We start from the raw sequence: 17,632 nt of genomic DNA on the forward strand, positions 1-17,632 counted from the left end.
TTCACTTGACCTTGTTCAGTGTAATGGCTCTGCTCCTGTAGAAGGAGAGATAGGGCCCTCTTTCACAGTGCCCTGCTTCTCCTTTGACCTGAGAATTAGCATACAATTCTTTGGTTTCCTCCTGATGACCACAAGGGGATTTGTGTCAGGAAATGCTTGCCTGTTAAACTGATTGGGCTCAGAGTAGAGGGCTGAGGGAGTGAATATTGGCTAGCCTGAGAGAAAGATGGAAATCCTACCTAGAGGGATCATCAAGTGGAGATGAAATCTCCTTCCTCCACATCCATGCCTCTGCTTATGTTCTTCTCAGCACTGGTCTAGACTACAGAGTGCACTGGTGTTTGACCTGGAAATTTTACCTGCAGAAGTCAGGGGTAGACAGGTGAATGTCACCAACTGCTCTGATTCTCTTACTGGCTGTATTATGGGTATAAAAAACTGTATTTTCATTCACCTGTGGAAAAGTCCCAAGGGTATTTTTAAACTCCACTGTATAGAACTGAGCCCTGAAACATGGAGCCACTGGTCACATATGGCCATTGAGCCCTTGAAATGTAACCAGTGCAACTGAGGAGCTGAATTTTTTATTTTAATTCATCTGAGTTTAAATTTAAAAATCTTTACTCAATTCAGTTATTTAAAAACTTTTAGGTATGTTTGGAGCAACTTGAGTGTGTGATTCTTCTTTCCCAACTATAAATTTTATGAAATCTAATAACAGATCAAGTATTTTGAATGAAAATTTAGCTTAAATTGAGATGTTTCTTGAATGTAAAATATACAACAGATTTCAAGTACTTATTATGAAAACAGAATACAAAGTATCTCATTAATAATTTAAAATTGATTATTATTAAAATGATAATTTGATTAAATTAGTAAATTAAGCAAAATGTATTGGTGCAATTAATTTCACTTGCTTAGTTTTACCTTTTTTTTTTTTTTGGTACTGGGGATTGAGCTGAGGTCCTTGTGCTTGTGGGACAGGCAGCGGAACCACTGAGCTAAATCCCCAGCCCTAGTTTTACTTTTAACGTGGCTTCTAAAAACACTTAAAATTCAGTATGTGATTCACCTTATATTTCTACTGGTTGGTACTGGCATAGAATTTTTAAGTATAGAGGATGCTAGAAGTTCCAACTGCAGTGTTTTCTCAGGGGCCACAGAACCCACTTATACACCTAAGCCTGTCCCCCTTTCCCTAGAAAATACCCAGGGGCTGACACTGTACTTGGCAGCAAACACAGGGTGAACATGTATGGAGATGTCTGAAAGGCTCTCTCTATGCAAAGAGCAAAGCAGGCACATTTTTTTGTGTGTGTATTGACACCTTGTCTTCTGAGGCCCCAGTGTCTTCATGTTTCTCCCCAGCCCTCTCACACTCTCTCTACGAAAAGATCAAGTACCACCACTTACAACACCTTAGTGAGTATTTAGTTTGGAGATTTGCTCACCTTCAGCCTTTTCATTTTATATTTAATCTGCAATACCTTGGGAGGGGGAGAAGGGGAATCGGAGGACCTCACATTCACAATCCAGTTCTAGTGTCCCTGCTTCTCCTAGTTCAGTTTCTTGCCCACAACACTTCTGGTTCAGTTTCTCGAAGAAATGTCACTGTGGGTCTTCTTTTCCTTCTCCTAATTCATGCAGGGTGAAAAAGGTGACCTGGGTATGATGGGCTTGCCAGGGCCAAGAGGACCAATGGGTTCCAAGGTCAGTATGTGCTCCAGATGGACAATCCCAGATCTTCCTACTAAGGCTCTGAAGCAGCTGTTGTCTACAAAATGGGGAGTGTGAGACTGCTTTCTTAGGCTGAGGAATGTCACAGATATTGGGAATCCCAGTGCTTTCCCTTATCAGCCCTTTGAGGGACATCCTGTCCCAGGATGCAGGGGCGTAGGGATGCCATTCCTGCTATCCTATTGGGCTGTGATGATCAAGCTTCTGGACAAAACAGCAAATGGAAACCTTGTTCAGGCCTCTGTGGCATAAGAAAGAAATGTTCTTTTCAGGCCTGGTATAAACATAAACCTCGGGGACATCTTTACGACTGCAACCCCACTAAAACTTGCAGTGCAATGTGGAGACTCCTTGGTATCCCATTCAGGGATTTCTTTCATTCATGGACCACACCCAAAGGTCCTACAATGCTGATCGTAAATATACTTTCTCCTTTCCTTTAGGGCTACCCCGGATCCAAAGGAGAAAAGGTCAGTGCTTGTCTCTGATGGCATCCTGGAGCCTGGTCTGGACTGTAGACCCTTGAGTCAGTGATGGAGAGAGGATGGGCTGAGGTCTCTCTTTAGTCAATAATTGGCTGCAGCAATCATTCCTAGCTATTCCTTTGCCCTTTGTCAGTGGGCTAAAGAGAGGGGCCCCTTCAGGATAGGGGAGAGCTCACAGTGGAGACAGATGCCTGCACACAGAGCAGATGAGTGAGGCTAGGCAGACAGAGGATGCACACAGTTTGCATGGGGATGCTGGTGAAGGCAGCAGGTATGTGTCCTTATACACAGCCTCCACAACACGGCATCCTCACCTGTCAAAACAAAGCAAAAGCCAACAGAAGCTTGGAGACAAATTTCCTCAGGGATAAGGGAAGATCTAGGACCAGAATTTTCTGTGAGTTGTCCCTTATTAATTCGAGAGATCTTTGGGGTCCAAATAGAAGGCAGATCACAAAGCATTCCTTTCCTGGGAAAGCCACCCAGTATCTCTATGCCATTTGTAAAATGAGGGTCTTGGCTTAGGAAGCTTTTCAGTTTGAAATACTTCACTTCCTCCACCTAAACTCCACCATGATATTAACTCACTGACTCTCTCCTGTGGCTTACTCCTAGGGATCCAGAGGTGAAAAGGGAGACTTGGGTCCCAAAGGAGAAAAGGTAATGGCCAGTCCATGGAAATGATACACTACAATGGAGTGATGGCCCCTACTCATCCCATATGTGGACTGAATGGTGGACAGACAGACAAGCCTCCATCTTGAAAATGGCTTACCAAGCTCATCCACAGCCCTTTCAAGTGTTATCAAAATATCTGTTGCTCTATTCACAGGGTTTCCCAGGATTTCCTGGAATGTTGGGGCAGAAAGTAAGTATCTAGAAGTGGTGAAACACAGGTCTCAGTTAAAAAAAAAAAAAACAGGCCATCCAAGCACAACAAACAGAGCCCCTACACTGGGGCTCATGTTCATCAGGCAGGGAAAGTGGGGTTAGCTGTGAACAGTTCTGATTTGGGGAGGGGAGTAAGTTACCTTCCCTACTGAGGGAGGGTTGCAGGGTGGTGTCCAGCTCAACAGGAGAACAAACCATTCTATCTGAGTAGAGAGGACCTTCTTTGCTTTTTCTGCTTCTTGGAAGGACATGGCAATATTCAAAAGCAGGAGCCTCTGTGACAAGGTGCTCAGTTCTGAGCTACAGTGCTCAAGGCCCCTCTCAGCCCACAGGCCCCGGGCCTTTGGCTTAAAGTCCCTGCTGCCTAAACTCTTGGCACAGCCTTAAAGGGTGGTGCCATCCTGCCAGACATGTGCAGAATTATTTTAACTGGATGACAGCCACCATTTTGTAACAGTTAAATTTTTTATTTAATTTTTAAATTAAAATAATAAAATATTTAGTGAGCCTCTTGCTTAGAACAAGGCCTAATTTTAAAAAACAGTGAGTTTCAGGTAAATTAAAGAAAAAATACTTGGTAAATAAGAATAGAATGATATGTAGATATAACAAAAAATATAAAGGTAGCAACTGATTGACAGATTTTTAGAAACTTTTACTTAGGGTTGAGGCCTAAGGAAAAAGGATGAGGTCAGGATGAGAGGAGGTATCAGAAAATAAAGAGAAAGAGAAATGTATAAATGACCATTTAGAACAATTCCTAAGCTAATATCATAATGCTAGCTCTTCACAGTTCAAGGCATTGACATTGGAAAATATTTTAACTTAGGCCTCAGACTGTAATTTTTTCAAACATACAAATAGATGCTTTTTAGAATTTTTTAATTTTTTAAAGTTCATCTTGACATTATTTTCCAAAGTTAAACAAATTTTTATCCTACCGTATCTAGTCATTAGAACATGTTTATATATTTTCAGTCTTTATATATTAATTTACTATGATTTAGCATAGCTTCAGCTGTCAGAAACTATTTTTGCCTCCCTAGAGACCATGTTGTGTTTTAAAAAATGGATTAATCATATAAGCAAATTAGCTGGGCATGGTGGCACATCCCTGTAATCCCAGCACTCGGAGGCTGAGACAAGAAGGTTGCTGCAAGTTCAGGGTCCCCCTGGACTCTATAGAAACAGTGAAACTCTGTTTCAAAAACAAAATATATATATATATATATATATATATATATATATATATATATATACACACACACACACAAGTTAAAAGAGAAAAATAATTTTATTTTAAAACATTTAGGCTAGCTGGGCGTGGTAGCGCACACCTGGAGTCCCAGCACTCAGGAGGCTGGGGTAGCAGGATCACTACAAGTTCAAGGCCAGCCTGGGCTACATAGTGAGTTCAATGCCTGCCTGAAGGACATAGCGAGATCCTGTCTCAAAAAACAAAATACCATTTAGTGTAGGTTTTTATTCAGTGCAACAATGAACCTCAAAAAATCCTAAGTTACTGCAAAACTAGGTATGATGGTTTCTCTGGCCTCGGCTCCATTTACTAGACTTGGCATCAAAAGAGTTGTCTTTCGCCTTTCATGGTAGGCTGGTTTAAGAGAGCGCTGATATGATAGTCATAATTAGGTCTTGGAGAAATTAGATCAAGAAATTACTGGCTGCTTCCAGTTGATAAAGGGAAGGACCACACTTCCTTCTGACAGTCTCCTTAAAATATTTATACTGTTTATGCTACCGTTTTCTCCTAGCCAAACAAGACCTCCCTGGCCTCTCTAAACAGCCAAGGGAGAACTGTGCACGCATCTCCATGGCAACAAAGAATCCATCCTATCCCCTCGCACTCTCACCACCAAGAAAGCTGACTGATACCACGAGTTGGAAAGAAAGCATAGACTTATGGACAGTTCTTGGTGATGTAAGATGTGGGTGACTTGAGGGAATGGATTCATTACTTTGGCTGAGCTGACAGATCATGCAGAACTTTATGCTTGATCTTTATTGTAGTCTTATATTCTCTGGAATTTTCCACTGCATTATACCACATCTGACCACCACATGGACAAGAACCTGGGTGTCTACTATTGTCTCTGAGTGGCCAGGGCAGGTCTTCATGGGCACGGGCTGCTGACGAACAGAAAATCTCATGGTTGTAACTGCTAAACTTATCTTGTTGGAGGTGTATTTTAGGCTGTAAGAGATTTACAGGAGGCAGGAATGATGAGCTCTGTGAGGTCATGGTCCCAAATAACAGCAATCCTAAGACCTGCTCTAAAGGTCTGGAACCCTAGAAAAACTTGGGGAAGAAAAACCCACAGTACGATGGAGATATTAGTTTTCCAAAATGTTGGCCTTGAACTGTGAAATCCTGTGGTTAGTGAATTTGATTCTAATAGTTCAATATAAAGTTATTTTCAATTAGGGATGTTGTTTACATTATTCCATGCCTTTTGCAATAATAATATTGAATATTTGAACATGTATTTGAAACATCTCTCCCCACAAAAAAGCTTTCATCTAAATCAATGGAAGTGAGCTGGAACTTAAAGCAATATTTACTAAAGAGTAGGGAAATATATACTCCTAATGAAGGGAATTCCATTTAAATTGGCACAAACTTCCCAAAGGTGACAGTTGACAAAACTATGTCCAATCATTAAAGAAAACCCACAGATTTAACTTTGTGTTGAAAAACAAAACATAACAAAGCACAATATAAAACTTCAACTAAAAGAGGCTTTTTCCCAGTTTGTAGCATCACACATGTGACTGAAATACAGAAACTTGCACCTTGGCAATTCTGGATCTCTAATTTGGCTGCTAAAATATCTATTGCCCCACCACTATCCCTCTCAGGTAGTAAGCAACCTGCTCAAGGATACTTCCTTTTCCGTAAAAGACAAGACTGCCTTTCACCTCACCTCATCAGTCTCCTGAGCTTCCAGGGCAGCCCCCTGGAGAGACTTAGAATGACCCAGAGGCTGCCCTCATAGGCACTGACTGCATAGACCTGCATAGATGAGCCTGCTCTACACGCTCGATTCCTTGCTTGCTTCTCTTTCTTCTTTCCAGGGTGAAATGGGTCCAAAGGGTGAGCCTGGGATAGCAGGACACCGAGGACCCACAGGAAGACCAGGAAAACGAGGGAAGCAGGTAAGGACCCCAGGTTACCACCCCCACAGGTCAGAACCCCTGACCTGAGGGCATATGGAGAGTTGGCTGTAGAGTCAGTCAGAGACATTCCATAGCCGAGACCCCGCATCCTCTAGGCTGGTGGATAGAAGCAGCACCACTTGCAGAGCTCCTGGGGAGGATGCTCCATTCGAGCTGTGCCTGCAGCCAGAAGCAGGACTCAGTCTTTGGTTCATAGGAACAAGTCTAACTTAGCCAAAGCAACTGGGAGTTGAAGGAAACTATGATCACTTATCCAGAAAATGTTCCTTTTGCCTTAGCGTCCCAGACACAAGAGGAATTTTAGAGAACAGCCCAGATAGTTCCCTGCTGTTGAAAGGTTTTCCCCACATAGGCCTCCAATTTGTAAATGATCTTTTTTATTGGGCTTACTAAGGATTTAGGGAAATTGCTCATTTTGATCTTTCCTGATCGATCAGCAGGCCCCTATGTTAAGCTGGTGATGTGAAGGAAAAGGAAAGAGGAAGCCGTGTTTTCCAGGGCAGCTCTGAGTGCTTCTGAGTGCCTCAGAAAAATTTCCAGTCTCTTTTATAATGGCTAGGCCCTCCTGAGAGGAGCTCTTTCCTTTTTTTTGACTGTCAGTTTGTTGGCTTTTTATTTCAAAGAGATATTTTAAATTCAACTTTATTTAAATATTTTAATTTTTTTAAATGATCTATATGAATATGAATATATGCACTACTTGCTTTTTAATGCTAATGCCTTTAAATGTTAGAAGAAAAATAATTTGAACATATATTAAAATATTTGTGTTTATTTTATTTTTAATTAACAAATAATTATATATTTGGGGGTACACTTGATATTTGAATATGTACATACATTGTGGAATGATTGTGTCAGGCTAATTAACATACCGATCCCCTCATATATTAGTTATTTCTTTGTGGTAAAAACATTTAAAATCCATTCATTTTGTCAGCTTTTTACTTCTCTTTCCATTATAAATACATATACCATCACAGGGGCCAGGGATTTAGCTCAGCGGTTTCACCGCCTGCTGCACAAGCTCAAGGACCCAAGTTCGATCCCCAGTACCAAAAAAAAAAAAAAAAAAAAACCTCAAACATATACTATCACAAAAAACTTAGAGAATTCAGAAAAAATAAGAGAACTCATCTAAAGACTCAACACTCAAGTATTGTACTGTTGGTCATTATGGTATGATTTGGTATATTTCCTTCCAGAATTATTTCTTATACTTCCAAGTTGTTTCTTTTATATCTAATATATAGTTATTTGGTCCCTAATTTTTTATCTAAAATCACAATATACAGTTTTTCTTGTTACTATAGATATTAGTAAATGTTTGAGAACATCTTTTAAAATATCTGCATCATGTTTTGGTAAATGAGTAAGGAACACATTGCTTGGACAAGAGAGGTCTGACCAGATTGCATATGATGCTAAAAGGTGAACATCTTGGATGCAAAATTTTTCCCATTCTTCTAATGATTTCTTTGGGCTAGATCTGGTATAGATGCACCCAATGCACAGCTTTGCCAACTTTAGCTTATAGAAAAACCATGTGAGTCTTGACTGAATACAGATTCCCACTGCAGGTACAGTTGTCACAGTCCCACTTTGCTGTGCTTCATCCCAGCACACAGGCTTACTTCCCAAAGACTGATGCAATTGACCTGAAATGGGTCTTCACCAGGATTTTTGTTATGTTTTGTTTTCTAAGGTGCCCAAGTCATTCTAATGTACAGTCCGGGTTTGGAACTGTGGTAGCACTATGATGCTAATCAGTCTTTTTGCAAGTAAATTTAGGAATGACAGAGGCTCCAATTTGGTTCACAATAACTTCTGAAGTGACAAAATTCCAGTCTAATTTTCAAAATTCAATAGTTTCAATAGGTGATATGGTCATGGCTTCACAGTGCTACCACAGACACCAATTTCCTTAAAGCTAGGCTCAGGAAAAGGAGAGGAAGTAGTTTATCATGTTCTCCCCTGCTGATGATTTCCATCCAGAATATTTTATGCTTTGAGGTACAAGAAGCCTGTTGGGCACTGAAAGTATAGGTCAGTGGTAAAGTGCTTGCCTAGCATGTGCAGTGCCTGGGGTTTCATCCTAGTACAAGGTAAAAAGAAAAGAAAAAGCCTGTGGCTTCTGTCTTCTACTTTTTCTCTGACAGTGTATGTCTTTTCCTGGGACAGCCAAAGCCAGGAAGCCTATTCTTTGACTCTGCTGACAATGATTTCTCTGTAGTAAAAGCTACACCAAAACCACATCTGTGAGCTCAGAGCAGCTAGGGGAATGAGGCCATCTTTCCTACAGAATGTTATAAACAACCCGAATGTGCTCCCAGCCCTCACTCAGTCAGCAGATACTTGAGTTGTTAGCTTTGGAAGCCTTACCATGGTACTTTATTTTTGTCATGAATTCATTTCCTAACATAGAGTCATATATCCAATGCTTGTTGAGCCTGTGATACTAATAATTTCTGGAGGTTAGTATAAGTCAATCCAAAACCCAAAATTAAAAATGCAGAAGGGATTTCAGACAAGAATTTCCAAACCAGAAAGATTTTTAGAAACCATTTAATCCAGTCTCCTCAGTTTATTCACAAGAAAATTGAGGAGCCGGGAGGTAGAGCTGTTAGCCCGAGACCCCTCTGCTGAGCCCCTTTTGGAGTTAAGGTTAGAATTTAGAGTGTGGTGACCAGCTTTTCCCATTTCCTCTCCTATTACCTTCCCGCTTCAGGACTTGCTTTTGTGCAGCCCTAGGCAAGCACCTGTTGTCTTTTTCATAAAAACCTTCAGTTACAGAGACAAAACCACCTCCTAGAGAGAGATCTTCCAACTTTGTAGCAAATAAGAAATAAAGAATGATTTTCCTGGAAAGTACAGCCCAGGGAGTCCTACTGATAGAGACATGGCTCCTTCTGAGCAGATGATGGATAAGTGAAGATTCCTTTACTGCTGGGTGTCAGAATCAAGGAAGATTTCTACCTCTGTCAAGCGACAACAGGAAGACTTCCTGTTGTCAGACCCAGCTGAGCTGGCTGTCAGAAAAATAAGGCTTAGCAGTGTCTATATTAAGCTGGTGTGACTTCCTTTGCCATTCTGGGGTCCATCTTAGTTGCTTCATGAAATGCTTCAGCTTAGACTGAGGCCTAAGAATGGCCCCCATAAGGACAGAAGTGGAAACAAACTGACCACACAGGTCCCATAGTAAGAATTTAAGAACTCCTTGGGTATTATCGAGAGGGCCTCCAAGGCCGTGTTGACCCGGCAGCAGGTCACATGTCACCTTCCTGATTGGAAAGGAGTCTCTAATATTCCTGTGTCTCAGACTTGGGGAAGATTATGTTTCATCAGGTGGGCAAGCTTGCCAGGCACAGTGTAGTAAGGATAGCCAGGCCAAAACTCAGCGGTGAATCACTGTCCTGATTAAGCCTAGGGCAAGGGTAGTTAGTTAGCAAATTGCTCAGGGGAAAAGCCTATAGTAGTACACACCAACACTTTCCCCCAGGGTCACTCCTAAGGGCCCCCTGCTGGGGACAGAGAGCTTGATTTGCTCTAGACGCTCCCAGAGTAGGCAGCAAAAGGACTCCCCTAGGGGAATGGCTGTAGCTCTGTCCCCCCCAGCTAGCCCTGATCCTTACTTTTAGCAATAACAGAAATCAAAACTAAAGCACAAATTTACAGAAAAAAATGTTTTAATTGGAAAGTTAGGCCGGAGATTTAGCTCAGTGGTTTCGCCTCCTGCTGCGCAAGCGCAAGGACCTGAGTTCAATCCCCGGTACCAAAAAAAAAAATGGTCTTAATTGGAAAGTAAGAGGGAAGATAGGAAAGGACTCCAGTTTAGGTAGCTAAAGGTGGCAGACTCTGATACAGGAGTTCAGACTGGCCCACCCATGAAGGCAGAAGGCCAGTTTTTAAGGGTTAGCTGGTGGGCTGGGGTCCAGTGGGTCATTATCTCACTCCTAGTGTCATAGTTCTGGAATCTTTATGGCTGGGAGATGGTTTTGGTCACAGGTGATTGAGTTTAGAACAACCAGATTCAGGACAATGACTGGAGAAAGGTAGTTGGATATCCCTGGAAACTGCCCATCCCGGGGTCTTTAGTCTTGAAGAGGGTAATATTATGTAAATTCAGGCCTAATCGACCTTGTTTTGCCAATGTTTAGACAGATACTCCCTAAATTATTAACATATCTATATGTAGACCTGAAAAGAGATTTGACCCAAATTTTAACAGTAACAAAGGACACAGAATGGAGATCAAACTTTGTTTTGCTTTTAGTTATCTATTGGGCATCTGTAGGCCCAAGTAAAGAGTCAAGATTTGTACCAAAAATGGCTTTTAAGTCTCTGGCTATCCTGGGAGGAAATCCAAACCATGCTTTTAATGATTCTCCCTGTTTCCGCATCCCTATAGTGTTCCCTATTTTATTATTATTCTTGTACAAATAAAATGGGCTGTATGAACCAAGTAGGTCTCTGTTTACTACTTAAGTGAGTGTCTCTAGTTTGTTTTGAGACTTTGAGGTTTTTTCAACCCCTTACCAATAGTTTGATCTCTATGTGGGCCCCAGACCTTAACCATGGCTTGTGTGGATCTTATCTATAGCTAGTGATTAAGTGAAGAACAATCACATTTTTGCTTTCCAAGTAGCCCCCAGCTGCCTGACTCCAGCCTGCTAATGACTGACTTTCTGCCTAACTTTATGGCTGCATCAGTTGCAGTGTGCCTTTAATTAAAAAATCAAGTCTTCTTTCGCTGTGTGAAATGAATCCAAACCGTGCTCCACCATAGCCCTTCATCCTGTCCAAACCACATTTTCATGTCTGTGATTGTGGTTAGTCTCACAACGACCTATGTGGGAGTTAATTTACTAGATCCGCTTGACCAAAGTCAAAACCAAGGCTCAAAGCAATGAGAGAGTTCCACAGGGTCTCACGGTCAAGGTGAAAGCTCTTGCTTTACAGATCAACAAGATTCCGCCCCTTTGTGCCCTCTGCCTCTTTCTCCTGTCTCTTTTGATCTAGGGAGGAGAGGGGAGCACAGTAGATTCCAGCCCACAGGAAGCATGTGTCTCAGAGGGGACATTGATGAAATGACCCCTCAAATAATCTCTACACTGCAGTCTGGAAGAAATATTGTGAAGGAAAAGCTCCAAATGAGGGGAGCCTCTACCAGGGAGAAGGACCCACTCAGCCTGGGACGGTCTAGGAGTTCTTTGCTGCAGCACATTTGAGCTGAGAGCTGAAGGCAGAGGGGAGGGACGAGGACATGGGGCAGAAAGAAGGTTTGGAAAGATAGATAAGAGTTTTAGTGTCCTTGAAGATCAAAAAGACCATAAAACAACAGACACTGGGGGCCAGGGATTTAGCTCAGTGGTTCCGGCGCCTGCCTCACAAGCATAAGGTCCCGAGTTCGATCCCTGGTACCAAAAAAAAGAAACTAAAGAAAACAATAGACACTGGGAAGCCTGGCCAAGTCTAGCTTCGTGGGCGGAGTAAGGAGCTGGGTCTTTATGCAGAGAGCAACAGGAAGCCAGTGATTGGGAACAGCTCTTGAGGTGAAATAAAAATAATCTTGACAAGCGGGCAGAAAGCCTAAATTCTAGGCTTGACTCTGCCTCCTCGATGCTAGAGGTCTTGCCCAAATCCTGGCTCTCTTCTGGACCTCCATTTCCTAATTCATGCCAGGAGAGCTGGTGAACGGGTTCTGTTTGATGTTTCTAGGACAGAACAAGAACTAAAGCCTACAAAGTTGGCACCATCACTGTTTCAGATGTCATCTGTCCCGAGCCTTTTAGGAGCGTGGTAGTCAAGACTTCTGGGGCTGCATTGTGCCCTGAGCTTTTGCTCCTAAGTGCTGAGTCGCTCCTGATTTAGAGAGCAGTAGGGAAGGAAGTTGGCCAGGTCATGGTCTCATAATGGGCTCTGCCTTTCTTTCCATCAGGGACAGAAGGGAGATAGTGGAGTTGTGGGCCCACCTGGCAAGCCTGGGCCTTCTGGCCACCCTGGCCGTCCAGGCCCTCCAGGCCCCCCAGGCCCCCCATCTGCAGGTAAGAGCTATACTGCTTCACTTGATCTACAGGGCCACCCTCCCTGCCAGCTGCCCTACAGAGGCACAAGGAGACACAGCAGAGCTCTGCCTGTGTCTTCAGTTAGAAACTACCAGAGGCACTTTACTCTGTTTACAATTTCTGTACAGTTTGGCTCATTCAGCTTTTACACAAGCAATACATAATGCCATAGAAAGAGTCCGTATTTATTTGCACTGCAGATAGGGAAGAATTTGTAGAAAGAAATCAAAAGTCTGTGGTTGAGGAGGGCATGGGTGCATTGCTACCTTTCTTGACCTTTTCAAATTTGATTAGCTCCATCCTTTATTTTGTTCCTTGCAAGGCCTTTCAGACAGCATCTCCAGGTCCAAAAACAACTGAACTGTGCAAGATTTTTTTCCCTTAGTTTATAAAAGGAATCAAAAATTTTTATTCCAACTTGTTTCTTTAAAAAGTGAAAACATTTTAAAATCCCACCACACACTTTTCCCCATGTTTCTTGGAATGTACTTGTAGCCACATTACAGGATAGACAAAAAATATATTTTGTTAGATTCTTTTCAAATTGAAGTTGGCTGTAAGACTCCAACCTGTCAGGATGCCAAGAACACTCAACCTTAGGCATTACTGACGTTCTCTCCACTTCTCCAACGGTGACAAAAGGAATGGGCAATGATCCTGGTGAATTATGGTAGAAAGATATCAAGAGAGGTCCCTCTAGCCCTTGATCTACCTTCACCTCTGGAGTGTCTGTTTTCTGAGTCTACATGGCCCATGGATGCCTGGTAACAGCCTCCCCATGCTGTCCTTGAATATCAGAACATGTGCAAGGCTAGGAATCCTGGTCTGTGTGGTTCAGGTTACCAAGGAGCACTCACAACCATTCTGTCTGAGTCTTTGTCTCTTCCCCAGGATACAAAGGCCCTATCTTCCCTGTGTCTGGAGAAATGCCTTCTCTTCCACACTCCACCTAGTTCCATGATGTTAAGGGACCTGGATTTGAGATGTGGCCCAGGCCATGTGCCCGTGCCCCATAATCTGCTTCTGAGTGGCCAGGTGACCTGGTTTGTCCTTTTACCTAGTCCTCATCCTCTTTGGTTCTGGCATGCAAAGTTTTCCCCAGAGTCCCATGACCATGAGCTGCCAACCCCAGAGACTGAAAAGTGTGGGTTTCAGGGTCATTGGCAAACTGAGAGCTTACCTGCCATTGTAAAGGCTGCCAACACCTGACTTGAATTCCCCTTCCCTCCTGGGGTCTAGGGTTAAATGAGAAGACGAAGCTTGGGCATCATCAGCAGTGACTCTGAAGCCCACTGTTTTGTCCCGTCAGTCATTAGTGTATTGCAACCCTTTCTCTTCAGCATGCCCAGCAGAGTCCAGTTTTCCCTCCCTCACCTTCTGGCTCCTTCTCTTCCAGCCCAATATGCTCACCTCTCTCTCCCTCCACCATCCCATCCTCTGCCAGATCCCAGCCTGACTGGCATCTGCCCTGCAGCAGACACCAAGTTCTCTGCCAAGCTGGAACATAATCTTTGGTCTCTGTGGGTCCACGTGACCTGACCTGGCTCACTTCTCACCCTCTACACATCCAAAACAATCCTCTGCTTCCTTCCAAGCCCTCTTTTTAATGAGGATATAAGGGCAGGTCACCCTCTCTTGAGCGCCATCACGCTGCCTTTCTGTCGGGGCCCTGCACTGGGCACTGTTTCCTGCAGATGTGTTTCATCCTCCTGCTCGGTGGTGTGTCCCTCGAGGGCAAGGTCTGTGGCTGAGTCAGCTTCACTTCCCCCCATGGCACCTGGCAATTGAGAGGAGCAGGGCTGGTCCCTGCAGGGGCTCACAGCCTGTCCCTGCTGGGTTACAGCCAGCGGCCATGCAGGATCAGGCTCCTCTCTTTGGACCCACGTCCCCTCCCTCTCTGCCTTCCTTTGAGTTACTTTCTTTCTGGAGAGCCTCCCAAAGAGAGGATGCCAAAGAGAGGAAAGAGGAAAACCGGGGCAATAATCTTGTTCTTTGTACAAGTTTGTGGGGTTTGCAGGTGGAGAGAGAGGAAGGGAGGAGTTTAAAAGAGACATCCCTGTGCCTGACACCAACTGGATAACCATCCAGTTCCCGAGGCCCCTGTAGGGTTCCTGAGGTTACCTTTGAGAGTCGGATTAAAAAAGAGTCCTGAACCCGCTCTCAGGAAGGAACCAAGCACCTGCACCCAGAACTCTGAAGCCCTTCCCCAAAGCCATCTTGCGACAGCCTGGAATTCCACTACCCACGTGTTAACCTCTCCTGGCCCAGTCCAGTCCTCCCTTTATGGATAAGAACCTTGAGCTTCGAGAGAAGTGACTTCTGCAAGATCCCAGAGCTGACTGGTGCCACCTGGTCCGAAGACTGTCTCCGAAGACTGTCGTGCTGGCCTCTGCCTTCTCCAGAGTGTCGAGGCTGAGGTGTGCAGTTCAGGTTGCTGTGGCCTTTAGGGAAGCCCGGCAGGAAGCAGGCAGGCATAACGGATGCCCTGTAACAAGCTGGGAGGAAGTGGCAGGGAAACTGCCACAGTGGCAGCAGGCTCCTTGCCACGTGCTGTCAGGAGGCTCCCTGGGGTTCTGATACCCAGAACCATGAGGCCAGATGGTGCTGGAGAGGTTGGAGAAGGTGGGAGCTCTTTAGCTACCCGAGTGTCAGGGAAAGAGAGCCTGGAGGTTGGGGAGGGAATAAAGGCAAAATGCCTTTGGGATGTGATTTACGATAATCAAGTTACAAATTTGGCTGAGTCCTTCCTGTACCCAGGCAGGGAATAAGTGAATCAGTATGGTACCTGGGAATTGCTAGCTTCCTGAAAGCATCAATATTCTAGGAGTTTGTCTTTTGGATGGCACATTATTAGGTCAAACATGAGTTTAAATCTCAGCCTCACCACTAATTACCTGGAAAACTGGAAAAATTCCTGGTTCTCCAAGGCCATGGATCTGGGGGAGTCATTGGGGCCACAGAGCCTTTCAGGAGGTTGCACCAATGCCACTCTCATGCCCCTGGTTGCAGAGCATTCCCACTTCATTTTCCCCAAGTGTTTAACTACCCAGAAGAGTCCTAGGCTAATGGAGTCTCTGTTTCTCTGGGCCCTTCTGGAAAAATCAGAACATAAGACTGGAGCTCTTTGCACAGAATTACACTCATATTTCCTGTTAGACCAGACAACCCTAAATTGACATAAGAAGCTGGCAGCCTCCACTCCCATGCTATCAGGATTCTAATCTTGAACAGATCTGCCAGCCAGCTCAGGGAGTTAGGGTCTTTCCACCAGCTGCTTCCTTGTGGTTCCAGCCAGACCGCTGGAGTCATTTTATTTCCTGCCTTTCTGGGGAATCTACACACTGAGTTCCGAGTTCCTGGCTGCCCCAGGTATTGTACTGCCTGAAACCAGTGACTGGCTGGTCTCCATTTCTCCCTTATTTTCCCATGAGGGGTACATATTCATTCCTTTTCAGTCCTATCTTGTCTTCTGTTTCCTCTCTGCCTGTTTGGTAAAGCTTGCTCGAGTGCTTTTCTGCCAGCCAGAGTGTGACTTCCTCTCCACTTAGTCTGCATTCATTCATTCATTCATCAAACATGCGCCATGCTCCAACTCTTTGTCAAGCCCTGGTGGATGAATATAGTCCCAGCCCCGCTGTCCGGGTGAAGCTTACTTTCTACTGGAGAAGATAGACCTTGATCGAGTAATCTCACGGTGGTGGATTAACTAATGGTCAGCATGGAACGCCCAGCTCAGCTGAGTCAGTGTGGCTCTGGGCGTGGAAGACCCACCTGAGGACTGTTGCCAAGGGCATAAAAGGAGAACTGGAGGGGAAGATTGTGTGCTATTGATTTTCTTGGAGAAGCTTGCTGAGGCTGGTTTTCCTGATACGAATCTGGCTGTTCTTGTCAGAGGCGCATGAGTCCTCGCTGCCAGAGATGGCTGCTGTTCTTCTCAGGCGAGCTCTGGTCTTCACCTTGAGTGTTGCTTCCTGGCTCCAGCGCAGATCCCTCAGCCTGGTGGCACAGACCCTTCACCCCACCAGCGCAAACTTTCTAGCTTCCACCATTGGCCTTCTGGCCTTCCCAGTGCAGACAGATCCTTCATATGCACTTGCATGAGACATTGCCATAGGCTCTAGGCCTCTGGCTGGACTCATGGAGGACACTGCCTTGGGCTCTAGGCCTTCAGCTGGACTTGTGTGGGACACTGTCATGGAATCCAGGCCCTCGGCTGGATTCTTCAGGTCTCTAGTATGTGGACAGATCTCTTGCACTCCTCTACATTTGACTTTTTGGGTGAATATTATGAAATACTCCTACAAATTATGTGTCCTGTATTAAATCTATTCCCTTGCAAACCCTGACTACAACACTCACATACATGGAATCACAGAGAGGAGTGCTATGAAGAATAGACATAAGGAACTAAGAAATTGAGGTGAACACAGTGGAGCGTGGGATTCAAAAAGGCTTCCCTGAGGAGGTGATGTTTGCAGCCAGATCAGGAGGGAGTTAGGTGGCACCTGGGGAACAGACGGATGGAGAATGGAGAGAGATGATCTGGTGAGGGAAAGGGGCTATGCAAATACCATTTCTCTGGACCCGCAGCCCTCAATGTCAGTGAACACTGGAAACACCTAGCTACCTAGGGCTGGGGTAGCTTGTGGTAGAGCACTCAATTAGCATGTACAAGGTCCTGGGTTAGGTCCCCAGCACCCACCCCTGACATACACACACAATTGTGGATGCCTAGATTCTATTCTTAGATGTCTGGATGAAACTGGCCTGAGATGAGGCCTGGGCAATGCAGCCTTTAAAAGCCAAAGTAAAGCCAGACACAGTGGTACATAGCCCTAGGTACTCCTGAGGCCAAGGCAGGAGGATCACTTGAGCCCAGGAGTTGGAGACCAACCTGGGCAACATAATGAAGCATTGTCTCAAAAAAGTAAAAAATAAACAAAAGTCGGGCTGGGGATTTAGCTCAGTGGTTCTGCCGCCTGCCTTGCAAGCGCAAGGTCCTGAGTTTGATCCCCGGTACCAAAATATAAATAAATAAATAAATAATAAACAAAAGTCAAGGTGAGAACTATTACCTAACAATTCTCCCACATTGCTAGAGAGTAAGATTCCTGATCATATCTTTTCAGGATGTGTTCTGTATCTCTTACTAGCTATTTCTCCCTTGTCAGCTCCACATCTTGGATCAAAATCATCTCTTTAGACTTCTCCCTCAGGCCTACCCTGAAATGCTGTAGGCTTTAACCTTCTTTCTGT

The 17,632-nt window shown here is 44.3% G+C and overlaps 1 protein-coding gene across 12 annotated transcripts in view; it reads left to right on the forward strand.

The window, feature by feature from the left end:
* Window positions 1-17,632, forward strand: part of Colq (collagen like tail subunit of asymmetric acetylcholinesterase) — a 75,837-nt gene that overhangs the window by 51,008 nt on the left and 7,197 nt on the right. For 9 of the 12 annotated variants that reach the window (XM_087182484.1, XM_087182481.1, XM_013065415.3 and 6 more), the window contains exons 7-13: window positions 1,372-1,425; window positions 1,651-1,713; window positions 2,184-2,210; window positions 2,841-2,885; window positions 3,058-3,093; window positions 6,210-6,290; window positions 12,250-12,355. In XM_087182484.1, the coding sequence (XP_087038610.1) occupies window positions 1,372-1,425; window positions 1,651-1,713; window positions 2,184-2,210; window positions 2,841-2,885; window positions 3,058-3,093; window positions 6,210-6,290; window positions 12,250-12,355 (412 nt within the window). The remainder of the gene's footprint in view (window positions 1-1,371; window positions 1,426-1,650; window positions 1,714-2,183; window positions 2,211-2,840; window positions 2,886-3,057; window positions 3,094-6,209; window positions 6,291-12,249; window positions 12,356-17,632) is intronic. The other 3 variants (XM_004864403.4, XM_004864404.4, XM_004864405.4) reach the window with 1 other exon arrangement.

Source organism: Heterocephalus glaber, unplaced genomic scaffold (assembly GCF_053883595.1).
Source record: "Heterocephalus glaber isolate CG9 unplaced genomic scaffold, H.glaber_assembly_v1.0 deba00001472, whole genome shotgun sequence".
Taxonomy (NCBI): Eukaryota; Metazoa; Chordata; class Mammalia; order Rodentia; family Bathyergidae; genus Heterocephalus; species Heterocephalus glaber.